Source organism: Manis javanica, chromosome 1, assembly GCF_040802235.1.
Source record: "Manis javanica isolate MJ-LG chromosome 1, MJ_LKY, whole genome shotgun sequence".
Taxonomy (NCBI): Eukaryota; Metazoa; Chordata; class Mammalia; order Pholidota; family Manidae; genus Manis; species Manis javanica.
Window position 1 is genome coordinate 202858645 of NC_133156.1, and position 21123 is coordinate 202879767.

At 37.8% G+C, this 21123-nt stretch overlaps 1 protein-coding gene across 1 annotated transcript in view; it reads left to right on the forward strand.

The window, feature by feature from the left end:
- FSHR (follicle stimulating hormone receptor) overlaps positions 1-21123 on the forward strand; it is a 166501-nt gene that overhangs the window by 101894 nt on the left and 43484 nt on the right. Inside the window, exons 3-4 of the mRNA XM_037024417.2 lie at positions 17339-17413; positions 19448-19522. Coding sequence (XP_036880312.2) covers positions 17339-17413; positions 19448-19522 — 150 coding nt within the window. The remainder of the gene's footprint in view (positions 1-17338; positions 17414-19447; positions 19523-21123) is intronic.

Below are 21123 nucleotides of genomic sequence, written 5' to 3' on the forward strand. Positions count from 1 at the left end.
AGGACTTCCTCTCGCTCGCTCTAGAGACTTTGCAGCTCTGATATTCCTGGGGTTTAGAGAGTTGGGACTTCACATTTCTTAACCTGAACACCTTCCCAGGGTCTGTGTGCTAATGGATTTAGTAGTCCCATTGTTAAAAAGTTGTTCTTTCTGGCATGCTGGGGTGTTTTCTTTGAAAACTGGAGGAAAAAGCCAACAGCCCATAATTCAACAAGGAAGCAGCCACCTGGTACCCTCATTACAAGAGGCCAGGCAATTCAATCACAGGTAGTAAATACTGTATCACTAAGAAAGAGAGGTCTCTGGCTAAATGGACTCAAATACAGACTTAGTTCTGAGGGAATTTTTAAATTTTTTTTGGTATTTCCTTCCAGTTTGGCCAAGCAACTCTCCTACATGACTCCTAATTAATCAGCCAACAAAAAAATTTACTCAACATTTACTGTATATACCCATTTTTCACCAGGTGGTAGATGCAAAACTCATTCCTACCCAGATAGGAGGAACATTGTTGGGTAAATACTAGATATTATGCAAGACACTGGACTCTTACCTTAGGTATTAAAATAGATAGATGGTAAAAACAAGCTCCAAAATGTCAGGGATTTTAAGCACAAGTTTCTTTTTCTCACCTAGTAACCTAGGGTGGTATTTCTCAGCACGTTATTAGGACCACAGGGCAACAGCAACTTTACTGTCTTCAGTCATGGCTCCCAGGGTTGCCCTGGGTGCCACTTGCCAAGACAGACAGATGGGAAACAGAGCGTGGAGCACTCATGATGGGTTATGGACCATGCATAGGGCGGCACACATTACTTCTGCTCACATTCCATGAGAGGAAGCTTCTCGCTTTAAGACTATACCTAACAAAAAGATTGGCCAGGAAATTTCATCTAGCTGTACACCCAGAAATAACAAGGGGAAAACAGATTTTGATGAACAGCTATAAATCCCTCCTACGCCATATATGACATCCATAATTCTCATTAAACCCCTACTAGGTAATTATAATTACCCCCATTGAAATAAGTAAGTCTCATGGGGATCTATTAATTTATCTAAAGTCATACAACTGGGCAATGATAAAGCTAGAATGTCAATCCAGGCCTCTCTGGCTTCCAGGTTCACCCTGCCACTCACATGTGCATAAACTAAAACAAATATGAGTTAGCAGGACCCTGGTAAGACAAGGTCATAATGAGATTATCCATATAGAGCATTTAGCACCATGTGTGCTACACAGCAAATGTCTAATTAAGATTAATCATTATCACCATCATTATCATTCCTGTAATCTTGAGTTACACAGCTCAAATTCACAAATGTCCTGAACCTACAGACAATTTACCATTCCTTGTATGTCAGAAGCCCTTCCAACCTTCCCACTTAACCTTGCTTGGGCCTCTGCTGAAGCTGGCAGACCACCTTGAAGCCAAGTGATCCAAACAAATCCGTGTCTTCTTTCACTTAGAACTCAATTAATTCCTGTTTAAACAATTTCTGATAAGCATACACAGAATAATCTACCTTTCATAACTTCTAATACCATTCCACCTCTAGAAAATCTCTTTTCCTTTCTCTCCTGCTCTTTATCCCTCCTTTACTTCTTATCATCCTCTTTTAATTCCATTTGTCTTCCAAAACAACAATCCTACTGATGGCTCCCAAGCATAAGTACTAACTACACTCCTATGGGAGAGGTGAACCCTTAGGATATCACCTTCTATTCCAGTCTTTTCTCCACTAGCCACTCCATTTTTATTTTCTCACATATCTTACATATAGCCTTGAATCTACTCCAAATTTTTAAGTAAATCATTGGGACACTTAATGTGATTACTTGAGATAAGAAAACTCATGACCTACACCAAATGACTCCTGAGTCATCATAGCATAACTATTAAGAACTGTTTAATAACTTAATCAGCTTAAAATAGACTACTCTATAAATAGGTTATATGTGAACCTCATGGTAACCATAAACAAAATACCTACAATAGATGTACCAAAAATAAAGAGAAAGGAATATAAACATAACAAAGAGAACTACAAAAACAACCATAAAACTATCAACAAATGATAATAAGTACATACTTATCAATAATACTTTAAATATAAATGGACTAAATGCTCCAATCAAAAGACAAAGTTGGCTGAACTGATTTTTAAAAAGACCTGCATATGTGCTACCTACATGAGACTCCCTTCAAATCTAAAGACACACATAGACCAAACATAAAGGGATAGAAAAAGATATTCCATGCAAATGGAAATGAAAAGAAGTTGGAGCAGCATTACTTAAATAAGACAGACTTTAAAATAAAGATGGTAAATAAGATACAAAGGGCATTATATAATTATAAAGGGATCAATCCACTGAAAGGATGCAAAACTTATAAATATATATGCACCCAGCATTTAAGGGCACCTGAATACATAAAACAAATATTAATAGACATAAAGGGAGAAATTTACAGTAATACAACAATAATAGGGGCCTTTATCACCCCACTGATATCAATGGATAGATTGTCTAGACAGAAAATCAGTAAGGAAACACTGGCCTTAAGTAACACATTAGACCAGATAGACTTAATACATGTATATACAGATCATTTCAACCAAAAACAGCAGAGTATGCACTCTTTTTAAGGATATATGGAACATTCTCCAGAATAGATTACATGTTAGGCCACAAAACAAGTCTCAATACATTTAAGAAGATTGAAATTATATCAAGCACCTTTTCTGAGTACAATGGTATGAAACTTGAAATAAATTACAAGAAAACAGGGGGAAACATAAACATGTAGGTTAAATAACATGACACTAAATAACCAATGGGTCAACAAAGAAATTAAAGAAGAAATCAAAAACATCTTTTTGACAAATGAAATAGCAATATAGGCTCACCTCAAAAAAAAGAAAAAAACAAGAAATTTCTCAAATAAGTGATCTACACCTAGAGGAACCAGGAAAAGCAGAACAAACAAAACCCAAAGTTAGTGGAAGGAAGGAAATAATAAAATGAGTGGAACTAAATGATACAGAGACTAAAAAAAATCAATAAAAGTAAGAGCTAGTTCTTTGAAAAGATAAACACAATTGATAAACCTTTAGCCAGACTCACCAAGAAAAAAAGAGAGAGCCACATAAATAAAACCAGAAATGAGAAGTTATAGCTGATACCACAGAAATACAAAGGATCATAAGAAACTACTACAATTATATGTCAACAGATTGGAAAACTTAGAAGAAGTGGATTAATTCCTAGAAACATATAATCTCTAAAATGAGATCAAGAAGAAACAGAAAATCTAAACACAGTAATGAAATTGAATCAATAATAAAACTCCAAGCAATAAGCTTAATGCTAGACAGCTATATAAATGAATTCTACCAAAAACTTAAAGTGTTAATACCTATCCTTCTCAAACTATTCCTGAAATCTGAAGAGGAAGAAACACTTTCAAACTCATTTTATAAGGCCAATATTACCCAGACACCAAAACTAAAAGCATCATAAGAAAAGATTACAGGCATATATTCCTGAGGAACATTGATGCAAAAATCCTCAACAAAATGTTAGCAAACCAAATTCAACAATATATTAATAGGATTATACATCATTATCAAATGGGATTTATTTCAGGGATGCAAGGATGGTTCAATATCCACAAATCAATCAATGTGATCATTAACAAAAAGAATGATTAAAAAATCATATGATCATCTCAATAAATGCAGAAAAAGCATGTCACAAAATTCAACATGCATTTATGATAAAATCTCTCAACAAAGTGGGTATAGAAGGAACATATGTTAACATAATAAAGGTCTTATAGGACAAAGGTCTTATAAAACCCCAGCTAACATCATACTCAACAGTGAAAAGCTAAAAGCCTATTTCTCTAAAATCAGGAACAAAACACGGATGCCCACTCCTGCCACTTTTACTCAACATAGTATTGGAAGTCCTAGTCACAGCAATCAGACAAGAAAATGAAATAAAAGGGATCCAAATTAGAAAAGAAGAAATACAATTGTCACTATTTTCAGATAATATAATATTATATATGGAAAACCCTAAAGACTCTACCACAAAACTATTGGAACTAATAAATGAATTCAATTAAGTTGCAGGATACAAAAGCAATATGTAGAAATCTGTTGCATTCCTATACATTAATAATGAATTATCAGAAAGAGAAATTAAGAAAACAACCCCATTTGCAATGCATCAAAAAGAATAAAATACCTTGAATAAATCTAACCAAGGAGGTAGAAGTCCTGTACTCTGAAAACTAAAGCATTGATAAAAGAAACTGAAGATGACACAAATAAATGGAAAGATATATTGTACTCATGGATGGCAGAGTTAATACCATTAAAATTCCCATACTATCCAAAGCAATCTATACATTCAGTGCAATTACTATCAAAATTCCAATAACATTTTTCACAGAACTAGAACAAATAATCCTGAAATTTTGTGTAATCACAAAATACCCCAAAGAGTCAAAGCAATCTTGAGAAAGAAAAACAAAGCTTTAGGTATCATACACCCTGATTTCAAACTATATTACAAAGCTATAGTAATCAAAAAGTATGGTACCAGTACAAAAACAGATATACAGGTCAGTGGAACAGAAAAGAGTCCAGAAATAAACCCACTCTTCTACTATCAATTGATTTTCAACAAAGGAGACAAGAACATATAATAGGGAAAAAACAGTCTTCAACAAATGGTGGGAAAACTGGAAAACTATATGCAAAAGAATAAAATTAGACCACTTTCTTATACCATATACAAAAATAAACTCAAAATAGATTAAAGACTTAAATGTAGGAACAGAAACCATAAAACTCCTAGAAAAAAGCATAAACAATAATCTTTGGGTATTGATGTGAGCAGTAATTTTTTGGATCTGTCTCCTCAAGCAAAAATAAACAAATGGGAGTAAATGAAACTAAAAAGCTTTGCACACCAAAGGAAACCATCAAAGAAATGAAAAGGCAACCTACTAAATAGGAGAATTTGCAAATTAGTTAAGCAATAAGTTAACATACAAAACATATAAAGAACTCACAGAACTCAATGTTTTTTAAAAATACAATTAAAAAATAGGCAGAAGAACTGAAAAGACATTTCTCCAAAGACAATGTACAGATGGTCAACAGGCACATGAAAAGAAGTTTATCACTAAACATCGGGGAAATGCAAATCAAAACCACAATGAGGTATCATCTCACACCTGTCAGAATAGCTAATATCAAAAGACAGAAAGTAAGTGCTGGAGAGGATGTACAGAAAAGGAAACTCATGTACTGTTGGAGGGGAATTCGAAATGGTGCAGTCACTATGGAAACAGTATGGAGGCTCCACAAAAATTAAAATTAGAACTATTACATGATCCATCAATTCTACCTCTGGGTACTGATCTGAAGAAAATGAAAACACTAATTCAAAACGATATATGCATCCCTATGTTCACTGCAGCATTGTTTACAAAAGCCAAGATATGGAAGCAACTTAAATGTCCATCAATAGATGAGTAGATAAAGAAGATGTGGTACATATATACATAATGGAATATTATTCATCCATAAAAAAGAATGAAATTTCACCATTTACAACAACATGGAGAGACCTACAGGGTATTATGAAATGAGTCATAAAGAGAAAGACATATACCATATGATTTCACTTATATGTGGAACCAAAAAACAAATGAATAAACAAAATGGAAACAGACTCATAGGTACAGAGAACAATCTGGTGGATACCAGATGGGATGAAGTGAGGAGAGTTAGAGAGGGAAAGGGGATTATAAGGTACAAATTTTCATTTATAGAACAAGATATGGTGATATAATTTACAGCATAGAGAATATGGTTAATACTATGTAATAATTTTGTATGGTGATAGGTAGTAGCTAGATTTATGGTTGTGATCAGTGTGTAATGTATAGAAATGTTGAATCACCATGTTGTACATCTGAAACTAATATAATATTGCAGTCAGTGATACTTCAGTAGAAAAAAAAACAACTGCTGGTCTAGTGGAAATTGCAAGGAGCCACAATTATGATAATAATTGCAGGAAATGAAGGGACGTTTACAAGAAATAAAGAAGAAAGTAACTGAGAGGATTTAGGAACTGTTAAATGTTGAAGAGGAGTCAGAGATGACCCAAGGATTTAAATTTTGGATTGGTCCAGTGAACCAATACGACTGGCAGATGGAACTGTGATAGGGAAGGGAGGAGAGTGAAGAGTTGGGAGAGGAAAATAATAAGCCTGCTCTGGACCATAAAGGGTTTGCAGAACACAGCAGACTATGGCTTTGGCAGTTGCAGACATGAGACTCTAGTCTGAGGGAAGCTTGTTCCACTGATATGTCAGGCATCAACAAAGAGGTTCTAACAGTGAAAGCTTGAAAGACACTAGGACTTGAGAAATGCTGACAGTTAGAGAGGCCATGAGAGGAAAAATATGGTTTGTAAGGAAAAATAATAAAATGTGTTGAATCCTGTTTACCCTACTCTGGGTTGGACACTTGGCATCCTTCCCACACTTCCCTCCACTTTTATTCCATTGAATTCACTTCCAACTTCTCATTCATTTTGCTTCTCTTCAACTAACTTGTAGATTATTGTAAGGCAGAAGCACTGCTTTGTATTGCCTCATGTGCTTTATCTCTGCATAAAGATTGTACTAAAAAAGGCCTTATATGAGTTGCTGGTTGGGACCTTATCTGTGGAAGGTGAATTTGCATGTTTGACTTAAACATTGTCTTGCCAAAGCTCAAGTACCATGCTGCATGGAGGAAGTGGGTCATATTTAGTTGTGTTATACATATATTGATCCCCAAAAAATTTCTATTCTATTGGAAATTAAAACAGTAACAACAACAGGATTTTCTGAAATGGACAGTTTTCTAAGTCACTGGAAATATGCCCTATCTGATTTCTGCATTCTTTTGAGGCCTTGTGAATTGTGGATTCATATCCCAGGTCAACTTCACTTCCTAACTTGGTGGTACTGGGGAAATTAGTTAGCCTCTGTGTGCCTCTTTTTCCTCTTCTGTAAAGTTGCTAAGAATGGTACTTACCTCATAGAGTTGTTGAGGATTAAGCAGCTTAATAAATGTGAAGCATAGAAAAATTGCCTGGTACAAAGTAAGTATATAATAAATGTTAGTTAGTATGACTATGAATTTTAGTCCCTTTCCTTTTCTATTAGGGAAGGGAAACATATTACTCCAAAATATAGATGGTTACAGAATATTTTTAATTAAGTCAAAACTAAAAATTTATATAATAGTTTATTATTGATGTATTTGAAAGTGAGTTGAATTAAGATGTCTGAATTAGGTTGAGTAACTGAGGGTGCTTTTTTCTCTGTTTTATTTTGGGAACACCTCCAGAGTATCTTTACCAAAGACTCACCTTGCCTAAGAGAAGGAAGGAGATGGGACACGTCACAAAAGGCAACCATCTACCTGCTGCCCTTGGAGGCAAGAGGAACTCTTTGGCAATGTCCTTGTCACACCCTGATAATATGCCCTATCTTGTATGGACTTTCTGCTAAAGGGAACATCACGCTCTTTAGGTTAGGACTTCAGTGGCAGACACATTCTTTTTGGGACCACCTACATGCTCTGCCTAATGTCCTTTGTTGGCCAAAGGACCAGATGGCAGGTCTCACTTTGGGTTAGACTCAGAATGGAGTTTGGGATAATGCCATAGCCTAGTTTAAGAATTTAAATGTTCTGTAGATGGGGTTAAGAGAAGTGTTCCCAGAACCTTTGCTGACACCATGATCCCAGCGCAATGGTTGGCTACCCCAGTATTTCCCAGTTGCAGAGGAATTCAGTCTCAAAGTACACAAAGAGAAGAAGGCAACTGTCAGAGAGGCACAGTGATATTTGCATATTCCTTGTGATAGGCACTGTGCTTTCACACACACCATCTTATCTAATCCCTTTGACAACCCTATGAGGTAGTTATTACTCCCATTTTATAGACAATGAAACTGAACCTCAGAGAGACTCTAACTTGCTCACACTTGTACAGTGAGTAAGAAATGGGGGTAGATTTCAAACTCAGGTCTCTATTATAAAGTCTCTGGATCTGACCTTAAGGGAATTCTAAGTGGGGATGGGATTATTCATTTAGAGAACTTTATGAAATTTTCTGGGGGACATTTTCATGGGAATTTTCACATTAACTATTCTCTATTTACTTAAATTTTACAGCATATTTCCAGAAGAATGGGTGGGGGGGCAGAGGGAGTATATGTATGGTAGAAATTCAGAAAACCATATATTATATATATGTGTTATATATATACTATGAGTGTGTATAATACATACATATTTAGTACATAATTACATATGTATGCTACATATAAAAGTATACCATTACTTATATATTTATAGCTATATTCCAATCCAACCAACCAAAATCCATTTTATTTTTCCAATAACTCATATGTAGCCCACCATATAAAGATAGCATTCTGGAATGAAAGCCTAGCATACTAGACTCACTGAGTTAGAGATGATCAATAAAACCCAGGACCCATTTTTATTCAACTGTAGATCCCCAGCACCAAGCCTGGTACCTAAAACACAAATGCTGCTCAATCGAACTTAGCTGAACATTTGTTGAATTAGTTCTCCGTTCTTTCAGATTCACTCCAAGGTCCTGCCAAACAAGAAGCTTCCTCCCCGTGCTAATACACAATTTGATTTGCAAATACTGTTTACTGCTCAAGTTTTCCAGAAACAGCTTTACTGAGCAAGAGCAAAGGTGGAAAATCTTTTATAATCTTCCAAAGATTATTCATCCATTCAGCAAACACTTGGACGGGAGAAGGAATACTATGACAAAAGGCAATATCGCTGTCCTCCAGGAGTTCTTTGTCTAGTGGAAGAGACAAACTAGAATGCAAACCCAATGCCATAGGTGAGGGCTATGCCAGACTGTGTGCAGGTCCTGGACCACGGGGACTCAGGAGAGGAAAATAGTCAATTAATTTAAGTCTGAGCTTATTAAAAACAAAATAAACATTTGATTCAGTGAATATTTAAAACATTTTAATATAATTGAATCCCCTAATATGCCCAGTTAGGGAGGAGTATATTGAATACATTTGAGGAAAATGCTCTGTGAAGAGTCAGGGAAGAAAGAAAAAGATGGGGAAGAGCTGGTTAGAGAATATCTCCTTTATCAGGGAAAAAAGATATTTCTGTGAGTATTTGATTTGTTATTACATCCCGTTCTCCAATTCATAGATGTCATTGAAATTCTACTGAGGTCTTTAATTACTGGCCATAATTCTTCAGCTCTTCCTTATTTATAAACCTGTAGCAACTCAGCTCTGAACGAAACCACCCCACCATTTGGCAAAGGAGTATCAGGTGAAATGGTGGACAATTCATATCACTCAATGATAGACTGAAATTGTATGCTGGACCTGGCTGAATTCATGAACATTCACTCCCTAAAATCCCTCCTACTGAGTCCCCCCCAGCCCACATACACACATTCCTCCTTCGGGTGTACTTATATATGAATACCACTCCATTCGTAAGAAGAATACAAATCTAGAGTAAAATTTGATTGTGGTTCTGAAACTCACTCCAGGGAGAATACCCTGATACCCCTCAGTACCTCATGCAAGCACATCTCCCCCCCACTTCAAAGAAACATGGAATTTCATGCATAGAAGAGAACTTAAAAATCACCTTCTCTAACTCCCAAATGCTTTAAGAACACCTAAGGTCACACTGGTCATCTCCCCTATTGTCTCCTGTTTGAGCATCTGCCAATCCAAGGACCACACCTGAGCACCAGAGAGGGTTTGGGAAATGCTGTGACCCAGAGAGGCAGAGCTAAAGGCAACCAGATGCTATTAGTAGAGCAGATTAAATACATATATGTGTATCCCTCGCATGCTGTACATTAAATGTAAAATTCTCTGGGACAAAAGCCTAAGTCACAAGCAAACTATCCTTGGCTATTATTTGCCCAACTAAGGTACATTGCCTGCATAAATTGGGGTGAAGGAATACAAAAGACAAACTTCATCTCCTTTGCAGTTTTGTAGATGCCATTTCTCAATCTGAAGATTACTTTTCCTTCATCAGCCTATCTACCCACTATTATTGGGTACCTATTACATGCCACTCTATGCTAGAGATACAAACATAGATGAATTAAGATACCATCCAAGAACTCAAAGTCAGGTTGGGGAATTAGACAATAACCCCCATCCAGAGGGTGGAATAAAAAGGAATTGGCAAAACAACATGATAATTGTTTTAACTGAGAAGTGAAAGAAGTCTTGTCAGAACATAGAGGATAGAAAAACTTCAATGATGAGAGAGTAAGAGAAGGTTTTCCAGTAAGAATACTGGGTTTTAAAAATCAGTACTTCAATTCAGCAAAGTTGCAGGATAAAATTAACACACAGAAATCTGTGGCTTTCCTATACACTAACAATGAACTAATTGAAAGAGAAATCAGGAAAACAATTCCATTCACAATAGCATCAAAAAGAATAAAATACCTAGGAATAAACCTAACCCAGGAAGTGAAAGACCTGTACCCTGAAAACTACAAGACACTCTTAAGAGAAATTAAAGAGGTCACTAACAAATGGAAACTCATCCCATGCTCTTGGTTATGAAGAATTAATATCGTCAAAATGACCATCCTGCCCAAAGCAATATACAGATTTGATGCAATCCCTATCAAATTACCAACAGCATTCTTCAATGAACTGGAACAAATAGTTCAAAAATTCACATGGAACCACCAAAGACCCTGAATAACCAAAGTAATCCTGAGAAGGAAGAATAAAGTGGGGGAATCTTGCTCCCCAAGTTCAAGCTCTACTACAAAGCCACAGTAACCAAGACAATTTGGTACCGGCACAAGAACAGAGCCACAGACCAGTGGAACAGAACAGAGACTCCAAACATTAACCCAAACATATATGGTCAATTAATATACAATAAAGGAGCCATGGACATACAATGGGGAAATGACAGCCTCTTCAACAGATGGCGCTGGCAAAACTGGACAGCTACATGTAGGAGAATGAAACTGGATCACTGTCTAACCCCATACACAAAAGTAAACTCCAAATGGATCAAAGACCTGAATATAAGTCATGAAACCATAAAACTCTTAGAAAAAAACATAGGCAAAATCTCTTAGACATAAACATGAGTGACTTCTTCATGAACATATCTCCCCGGGCAAGGGAAACAAAAGCAAAAATGAACAAGTGGGACTATATCAAGCTGAAAAGCTTCTGTACAGCAAAGGATACCATCAATAGAACAAAAAGGTATCCTACAGTATGGGAGAATATATTCGAAAATGACAGATCCAATAAAGGGTTGACATCCAAAATTTATAAAGAGCTCATGCACCTCAACAAACAAAAAGCAAATAATCCAATTAAAAAATGGGCAGAGGAGCTGAATAGACAGTTCTCTAAAGAAGAAATTCAGATGGCCAACAGACACATGAAAAGATGCTCCACATCGCTTGTCATCAGAGAAATGCAAATTAAAACCACAATGAGATATCACCTCACACCAGTAAGGATCGCCACCATCCAAAAGACAAACAACAACAAATGTTGGCGAGGTTGTGGAGAAAGGGGAACCCTCCTACACTGCTGGTGGGAATGTAAATTAGTTCAACCATTATGGAAAGCAGGATGGAGGTTCCTCAAAAAACTCAAAATAGAAATACCATTTGACCCAGGAATTCCACTTCTAGGAATTTACCCTAAAAATGCAGCAGCCCAGTTTGAAAAAGACAGATGCACCCCTATGTTTATTGCAACACTATTTACAATAGCCAAGAAATGGAAGCAACCTAAGTGTCCATCAGTAGATAAATGGATAAGGATGTGGTACATATACACAGTGGAATATTATTCAGCCATAAGAAGAAAACAAATCCTACCATTTGCAACAACATGGATGGAGCTAGAGGGTATTATGCTCAGCGAAATAAGCCATGTGGAGAAAGACCGTACCAAAGGATTTCACTCATATGTGGAGTATAAGAACAAAGAAAACCTGAAGGAACAAAACTGCAGCAGAATCACAGAACCCAAGAATGGACTAACAGTTATCAAAGGGAAAGGGACTGGGGAGGATGGGTGGGAAGGGAGGGATAAGGGTGGGGAAAAAGAAGGGGGCATTACAATTAGCATGTATAATGTGGGGAAGGGCACGGGGAGGGCTGTACAACACAGAGAAGACAAGTAGTGATTCTACAGCAACTTACTACACTGATGGACAGTGACCATAATGGGGTTTGTGGGGGAGACTTGGTGAAGGGGGAAGCCTAGTAAACATAATGTTTTTCATGTAATTGTAGATTAATGATAACAAAAAAAATATCATATGAATAATATCTGACTTGATTGTTTATACTTCATGATTCGTGGTCAAAACAGGAACAGTTTCTGTGATATGAGTGCCCTTGCATTGTTCCCTATGTAAGAACTTGTTCACCATGTGAGAACTTATTCGTTATGCTTCGGATTGGAGACTGTTGAGAGTTGGACTTGATTGATGATTGTGCGTTGAGTTTCCTATACAGAATTTTATTGTTGTTAACAACCATTTGATCAGTAAATATGAGAGGAGCCCTCTCAGCACCACTCTTCCACTGTTTAAAAAAAAAAGAATCAGTACTTCACTCCTCTTGAGCTGATTTAGTTGGACTCCTTTATCACACTTTTCACCACCATGAACGCATCAGGAAAAGGTCTGCTGGGATGTTAATGCCATTCTTCTAAAGAAGCTCACAATCCGAAGTATGGTCTCTAGACCTGCACCATCCCCATCACCTGAGGTATTAGAAGTGCTGAATCTCAGGCCCCACCCGAGGTCTTCCCATTGAGAATCCGTGTTTTAACAGGATCCCCAAGTGTATAAACAATTGAGAAGCACTATCCTAGAAGAGGAGGAGAGCCTCATCTCTGGGAAGAAGTTTTCCACAGAGTCAGGATCTCTTACCCAAGAAGGTAGTGTTCACTGTCTATACTGGACAACTCCCCAACTTTCTGGTCTCAGAATCTCTTTACATTTGTAAAAGATATGTAGGGTATTTTTTTTGTTTATTTGTTTGTTGTTTTTTGGGGGTTTTTTTGGTTATGTGGGTTATAGGTACTGGCATTTATCACACTAGTAATTAACACTGGAAATTATTTTATTTATTTGTTGGTCCATTTGAAAATAGCAACAAATCCCTACATGTTAACATAAATAACAGTTGGTATACCAAATAAATATCTTTTTAAAAAAGATATCTGTGAGAAGAGTACCATGGTTGTACATATTTGCAAAAAAAAATTCAACATCTGGCTTAATAGAAGACAGATGGATTCTCATATCTGCATCTGCATTATAGCTGTTATAATATCACACATCAAGTAGCCCCTGGACTCCACTGAATGCTTATAGAATGAGAGTGACAAATTATTCTAGTATTATTGTAAACATAGTTTTGGCCATATAGACTCCCAGATCATACACGGAGAACCATTGATCTATAACATCCCTAGAGCTCTCCTCTCTCATAAATCCTTTACCTGCTGACTTTAAGGAAACACCAACACACCTTGAATTGTGCCACTTGCACTAATTTATAACAATTGCAAAGAAAATTCTTAACTGAATCATTTGAGATAAAGAATGGTTTCTTAATTATATAAGTTCTTTGGAGGTAAGATTCCACATCCTCCCTTCAAAGACCAGTTGAGTGATCCTCAAAATCTTGTATTATCTTGGCCAAGCTAGGTCACCTCTATAACCTCACTGGAGATAGTACTGGCTACATTAACTCAAATTTATATAGGTACTCTGAAAATGAAGGGAAGCTATGCATAGAAAAAAACACTTTGTCAATTATCAGTACTAACCAAATACAAGGTGTGATTAGCCATTTTCCACAATGTCTCTTGCTATACCTTTAACAATTAAAATGTGACTTTTTGATTAAATTTTCTTAACTTATGAAAAACTAAACCTAAGTAGTGCTTCCTCTGTTTCACGCCTGCCTTCAGGTTCTATCTCCAGGTTTCTCTTTTTTACTATTTTATCTCATTGTTTTTTATTTCCCAAGAACCTTTTTCTCTAATTTATCATCACAGCAACCAAGGGAAAATTGGCCCTTGCTCCTGAAGCAAACTTTAAGACAAAAATCATGGCTCTAAAGGGGACTTAATAATCATCTAACCCAGCAGTTCTCAATCCTTCAAGCACATTAGAATCACCATTGCTTGAAGAATAAAAGGGAGAAAAAAAATAATGCCAGAGTCCCACCCCAGACTAGATAAATGCAGCTCTCTAGTATGGACCCAGCTTTTGGGAATTTTTTAAGGTCCACTATAAGATTCTAATGTGCAGCTAGAATTGAGAAACTGTGATCTAGTCCAACTATTCCCTTTACAGATGGGGGCAAGGGGCAGCCAAGAGGGCCAGGAACCTTAGAATCATCAGGCTGCAGAAGGGATTTGAATACCACCTTCTGGCCAGACAACATGACTAAGAGTCTTCCATTAGTTCTCTTAATTCAGAGTTCTCAAAACAAAACAAACTGGAGTTTACTCCTTTCATCGAATTAAAGTCATTTTTCAAATAACTTTATGCAAGTATATTTTATATACAATAAAATATATGCACCCATTTTAAGTTTAAATTTCAATAATTTAGCCTAATGTATACACTTATGTTAATATCACCCCAATCTTGATACAGAACATTTCCATCACCCCAGAGTTTCCTCCTGCCTCTTCCCTTTTAGCAACCTCCATCCAGGCCCCAGAAACAAGTACTCTGATTTCTGTCACTGTAGATTAGTTTTTTCCTGTTTTAGAACCTCATATAAATGGAATCATACAGTATGCATTCTTTTATGTCTGCATTCTTTCACTCAGCATAATTTTTTAAAGATTCAAACATGTTGTATCAGCACTTTGTTCTGTTTTATTGACGAGTAGCATTCATTATATGGATATTCCATAGTTTGTCCATTGGGCTATTTCCAGTTTTTGGCTATTACAAATAAACCAGCTATGAACTTTTGTGTACAAGTCTTTGCAAGGGCATAAATTTTTATTTTTTCTGATTAAATATATAGGAGTGGAAATACTGGGCCCAGTGTGGCCTGGCAGACAGGGATGTAGAAAAATGTGCTCCAGCCCTGCAGGCTGCTAGAGCTGGTTCTGCATACAAGTGGGGCTGTCTATTACATGGAGATCAATGTACCAACTTCACAGGCATGTCTGAAGGATTGGAGAGAAGATGTGTAGAGTGGCTGGTAAATAGAAGACGCATAAGAAATGGTAATAGAAATAACTAGTCATAACTTGTTTGGACTGGAACAAGATCCCTAAATTCCTCAGTGAGGTGCTTTTCCACTACTACCCACCGTTCACCTTCCCCAAATCCTCATCCAGCCAAAGGCTCCCCCAACCCTACTCAACTCCAACACACTCTCCTGTTTTTGAAGTTGAAACCATAAAATATGAACTACCTTCTGAAATAAATCAGAAGTGTCTCTCGGCTTGTTTGCTCTAATAATTGTTAGTTTTCTTTATCCAAAAAAATCAAGAAACTCCCAGCACATGAATTCAGATAAGGAGAAACTTCTACAGTTTTCTACTAAGAACAGTTGTAGGCAATATTAGGTTGAGATTACCACAAGTGGTGACCAAACCTCCTGGCAACTATGTGAACCTGGAAATAGCTTTTGAGGATATGGCTCCATTAGCATTTAAACCCTCTCTGTCATCTAGTTCTCTGCTCCCTCCTTATTCTCAACCTCTGAAACTCTTTCACTAACTCCATTAGGTGTTCAAATAAATGTCTTTTTCTTCTAGATCTACTTTCCTACTCCTTCTCATTTCTGTTCCTCCCAGAACTCCTTCCAATGCAGGACAGGGGAGGAAAATAAACAACCAATGGCAACATTGTTCTATTGCACACACACATATACAACTACCCTTATCAATGTTCAATTGTGAAAATTATGAACACTTAAATTTACCAAATGAATCTCAAGAGATGCTATCATAAAATAAGATAAAAATCACTTTTATCTCACAGATTGCCCCCTCACTCGTGGAGGCTTGTGAGAAATGACCCTGCCACCACTGACAAGCCCCAGATGCCACCAGCTCCCCTCACTGAGATGGCTGCTGCTCATAATCACACTTACCCTCCCCCATTTGACCTTCTCCCTGACCTCCAGGCCTTTCCCTTGATCAAGAGCTTTTGTAAGGCTCTGCAGCTAAGTCCCAGGCCAGCAGATAGAGCTTCTGCCTCAGCCAATTTGAATTCATGCTGCCTGTGAGATTTCCTGAGACACTTCCAGCTGCTGCATTAAAACTGCATAAGAGTCTTCCTCAGGAGGCCTAATAATAGCACGTTTCATCTTTAGCCACTTTATAAACATTAACTGATTAAGCCACCCTCTCTTCTCATAAGCTCTGGGTTTCTCCTAGTGGACTTCATTCTCTACTGCCCTCAGATTTCTCCAGGAGGTAAAAAGCTGGGACCTAAAGAATCTTTTCTGGGTATTTTAGGCTAGGAAAACATTAATGCCAAAGGTCTTGTACAAACAATTCACATGTGGGAAATGATATGGATGGGAAAGGTATTTAAGTCCATGTTTATTGAAAAGAGGTTCTCCACTCCTAAAGCCAGATTAACAGAGAAAAGAACATGACTCCTTGTTCTATAGCCCATAGTGCCAAAACATGTCTGCCACCTATTCTTATAAATAAAGTTTTATTGGAACACAGTCATGCTTATTTGTTTATATGTTATCTATGGTTACTTTTACGCTACAATTTCAGTTCAGTTCAGCTGACATACGCTACAATTTCAGTTCAGTTCAGCTGACATTTGTAAAACAGAATCAAATAACCCACAAAGCCAAAAACATTTTTACTATCTGGCTGTAATGAAAGTTTGTGGACCCCTTGTCTAGGGAACTTACAAATCTGTTCGAATTCTGCATATCCTCCAAATGTCTTTAATCAAGCCTCACTGGCTACACCTGTAGACTGAAGGACCTCTAAACTGAGCCATCATCATGGGCTTATTCTTTCACTGTTCTTTAAGTATTAGCATCTAATATGTTAGTTTTGTCTCTTATGACTGACTTCATTGAGGGCAGGAATAGTTGTGTGTTGTCTCATGAATCATTGTAGGCATGAGGCTCTGTGCAAAGCCCTAAATCCATTTACAGAGTATAACTGAACTGACTTGAATTGTACTTCTTTCTTTGCAGAGAGATATCACAGAATGATGTCTTGGAAGCGATAGAGGCAAATGTGTTCTCCAACCTGCCTAAATTACATGAAATGTAAGCAAGGAACTGCAGGGTTTGCTCATGACTGTTCTTGGCAATAGCCTTAAAGTTTGCTTATGTTCCCAGGAGGTCCTGGCTCTACTCTGTCCTCAGATCCCTAGAATTTCATTTTAAGATGTCAAAGTCAGCCCAAAAGGCACAGTCGTGTTTCTCTCTGCCTGATGATCTGGGTATCAGTCCAAAGCCTAATCTTATCCTGTCTTCACTCTATCAAGTCGATCATGCCATTGTAAAATTTACTTCAGGCCGCTGAACGGCCCAGCTTATTCTTTAACTTAACCTACACACTGGGTTCCTATTTTGGTGTGTTTTTTCCCCCTCTTCCTCCAGCCCCTAAGCAAGCAAGTCACTTTATAACCAGGGCAGGAGACAGACCTCAGAAGTGTACATGAACCTATGTAGACAAAGAATGCTTAAGTCCTAAACCAACATAGTCACCTAAATAACCCTATTCTTAAGACAGAACTTCAAAGGAATGATGTATCACCTGTCTACATCATGCCTTAGGCTGACCCTAGTGTTTCTCAACTAATGCCACTAGAAAGGTTTCTTCTATGGAACTTTTATTAACATCTCACAAAATTCCCAATGAACCACTCTTCTAATTGTATAGAGAAGGAATGAAAGACACACAGAAGTTGTGAGTCTGTTTAAAGTCACTCAGTCAAATCCATATCAGAATAAGTGCTTGAATATAAATATCCTCTTTTGTATCTTTCTTAAAAACATTAACATTTGCCAAGCATATATATGTGTATACACACATATACACATGCATAATTCATATATGTATATATATATATATGTATATATACATATATATATATGAATTCATTTAGGAAAGATAGTCTGCCAACTGGGCAAACCCTCCCTCCCTTTTCCTTCCTTCCACCCACTCCCCCCCACCCTCATTCTTTGTCATCATTAAACCTCTGTAACTGATGCCTACCCTCCCTCCTCCCCACCGCCCTCCTATTCCTTTCTTCCTTCTCTCTCTCAGCTTGGCCTCTCCCTACCCTAGGTGGAAAAAGAAACCTGAGGTCTCAGAACCCACAGGGAATATCAGAGAAATGAACCAAAGAGCAGCCAGCCCTCTAAGCAGGGTCAAGCAGGCATCCTCCTATGCAGTTCAATGGGCAGCTGAGCTAACAGGACGGTATTTCATCTCTTCCATTCGTGGAGAGGTGCTCACCCCACATAGCACTGACTGCACTTAAAATAATTAATTACCTGGTACTTGGATCTGGGTAGCTACAGGTTACTGAAACATAAAAGCTAATGAAATAGGGAGGAAGTAATTAACACAGAGCATCTCTGCAAATATACATTGATCCAGCACGATGAGGAAAGGGCAGCCTCTCTCTATTGGAATCCAAATGAGAACATGCTCACCTCCACACTATTGATCAAGACATGGCACAGGCTGACACTGGGCAAAAGTCACTGCTTCCCATGAGTTGTGCGAGCACAGCCTCAGTCCACCCCATGAAAGGAATCCTAGCTACATTCCCAGCTACTACTGTCTGCAGGAATTTCATAGTTAAAACCAGAGATGTCTGTTTTTCTCCCATTCTTTGTCTTCCTTTGTCCTTTCGCCCTTTGCCATATTTCCTTCCCTTCCATCTTTTCATACCCTTTTTGTTTTCCATTGCCTTCTCTTTTGTCTCCAGATCAAAGTTCATTTCCCTATATTAGTCTCATCCTTCACCCTCTTAGCCTCCTCAGACCCTGGGAGATCCTTACTGGTTAAAGACTCAGCTGTGCTCAGGGTTCATCACCCAGTACTTTGTTTGCCTCTGATGGACAGGTCCCAGGAGGACTTTGGTTATGAGAGCTTAGTGGGATGGGGTTAATATTTAATTTGGACAGTCCAGTATAGTAAAAGGCACTGCATGCATGCTCAATTTTCATGGAAAAGATGGAGGGATGGATAGATGAGAGAATGATTTTTTTTTTTGCAAAATGTGAGGAATAGTACAGCATTCCTTACTGTTGAGATCACATGCATGTTCATTCCTTTTTTTACAGTAGAATTGAAAAGGCCAACAACCTGCTATACATCGACCCCGATGCCTTCCAGGACCTTCCCAACCTCCGATATTTGTAAGAACTTCTATATTCTGGTGTCTGCTCTATGATCATATTGTGTATTCCTATTTTAGCAAAATGTCCACTTGCTACTCTGGGGGCAATTGCTTTGTATCAAAGATATGGGGCAGAAGTGGAGGTGGAGAGAGATTTCGTGGTGGATTTTAGCTTAGTTTAATAAGCAAATTCCACTAATATAATTGCATTTTGTTTCCATTTACAAAAACAGATATCATAAGGAATTCCATTTGCATTAATGGGATTGTCACACAGACCTCTTGTGGAACTGTCATAATTTAGTGTTAATGAGATACAGCCAAAATTTCTGCTAGCATTTAATTTGTGACCTTGACCTCAATGACATCATCTCTCTTCTGTATATATTCATTGTTTCATTGATAGATTCATTCATTGATAGATTGTAACTTTTAGTTTATAATAGACATGGTATTTTATTAGCAGAGAGATTCCTGGTGTTTGAGCTCCATCTCTGCCTGTCCCCATCAGCAAAAACACAGCTTCTTTCACTCAGGTGGCTTTCAAATTAGCCAAGGGTTTGACAGCACCCTGTGTACTATGATGGAGCCCCACAAAATAACAGATAAGAATCTGGGCCATGGAGTCAACCTTTCTGGGCCCTTTTACTAGCTACTAAACACAGGTAAGAACTTAACCTCTCAAAGCCTGTTTCTTTGTCAAGAGCATGGAAAAAATAATAATGATGTGTATCTGTTACCTATTAACATAATAATGCACAGTCACCTACCCATAAAAGTTTTAATGCAACAGCTATTTATTATTTCTTACCTGTCTGTGAGTTTATTAGCAGAATCGTTCTGCTGACCTGGACTTGCTTGCCTGGCCTCAAGCTAAGCCTCAGTCATGTTACTGCAATTAGTTGTCAGGTCAGCTGCGGCCTAGCTGCTCTGAACGGTGTCAATTGGGATGACAGCTCTCTCCTCCAGTAGTACTCATTTCTAGCAGGCTAACATAGTGTTGGTCTTATGGAAGCCCTGGGCTTCCAAGAGAGAGCTGAAGCTTTCAAGCCTCTTGAGACCTAAAACACTGAACTAGCACACCACCTTTTTTGGTGCATTTTATCAGCTGGAGTATTCAGCAGCCAGCCCAGGTTCAAGAGGTGGAGAAACAGACTCCATACTTCTTGATGGGAAAAGCTGCAAAGTCACAGTACCAGACAGATGGATACAGGGAAGAACAGAGATAGGACAGATAGCCATCTCTGCAATCAATTTAAAGTATGCAGAAAGTTTTTCCACAGTTTCTGTCACATAGTAAATGCTCAAAAATTATTAGCTACTAGTAATATAATTCTGTCCCTAAATTTTGATCCATGAAAACTGGAGTTAGCAGGTATAATAAGGAACAGTGGGCCACTGTGCACCTTAGCTTTCTGAATGGACACTAAGGGAATAAAAGATTTCACAGAAGAGAATCCATACGGCCTGAAACTTCCTCTCTGATGGGAGCCCTGGGAAGGATCTGAGAAAGAAAACAAGTCTGCCAGCTCTCAAGTTAACGTCAGAGCTTCATTGTACCAGCCTTATGGGCATGCAGCTTGTGCATTCACCTAGGACTCCATGCTCAAAAGGGCCCTG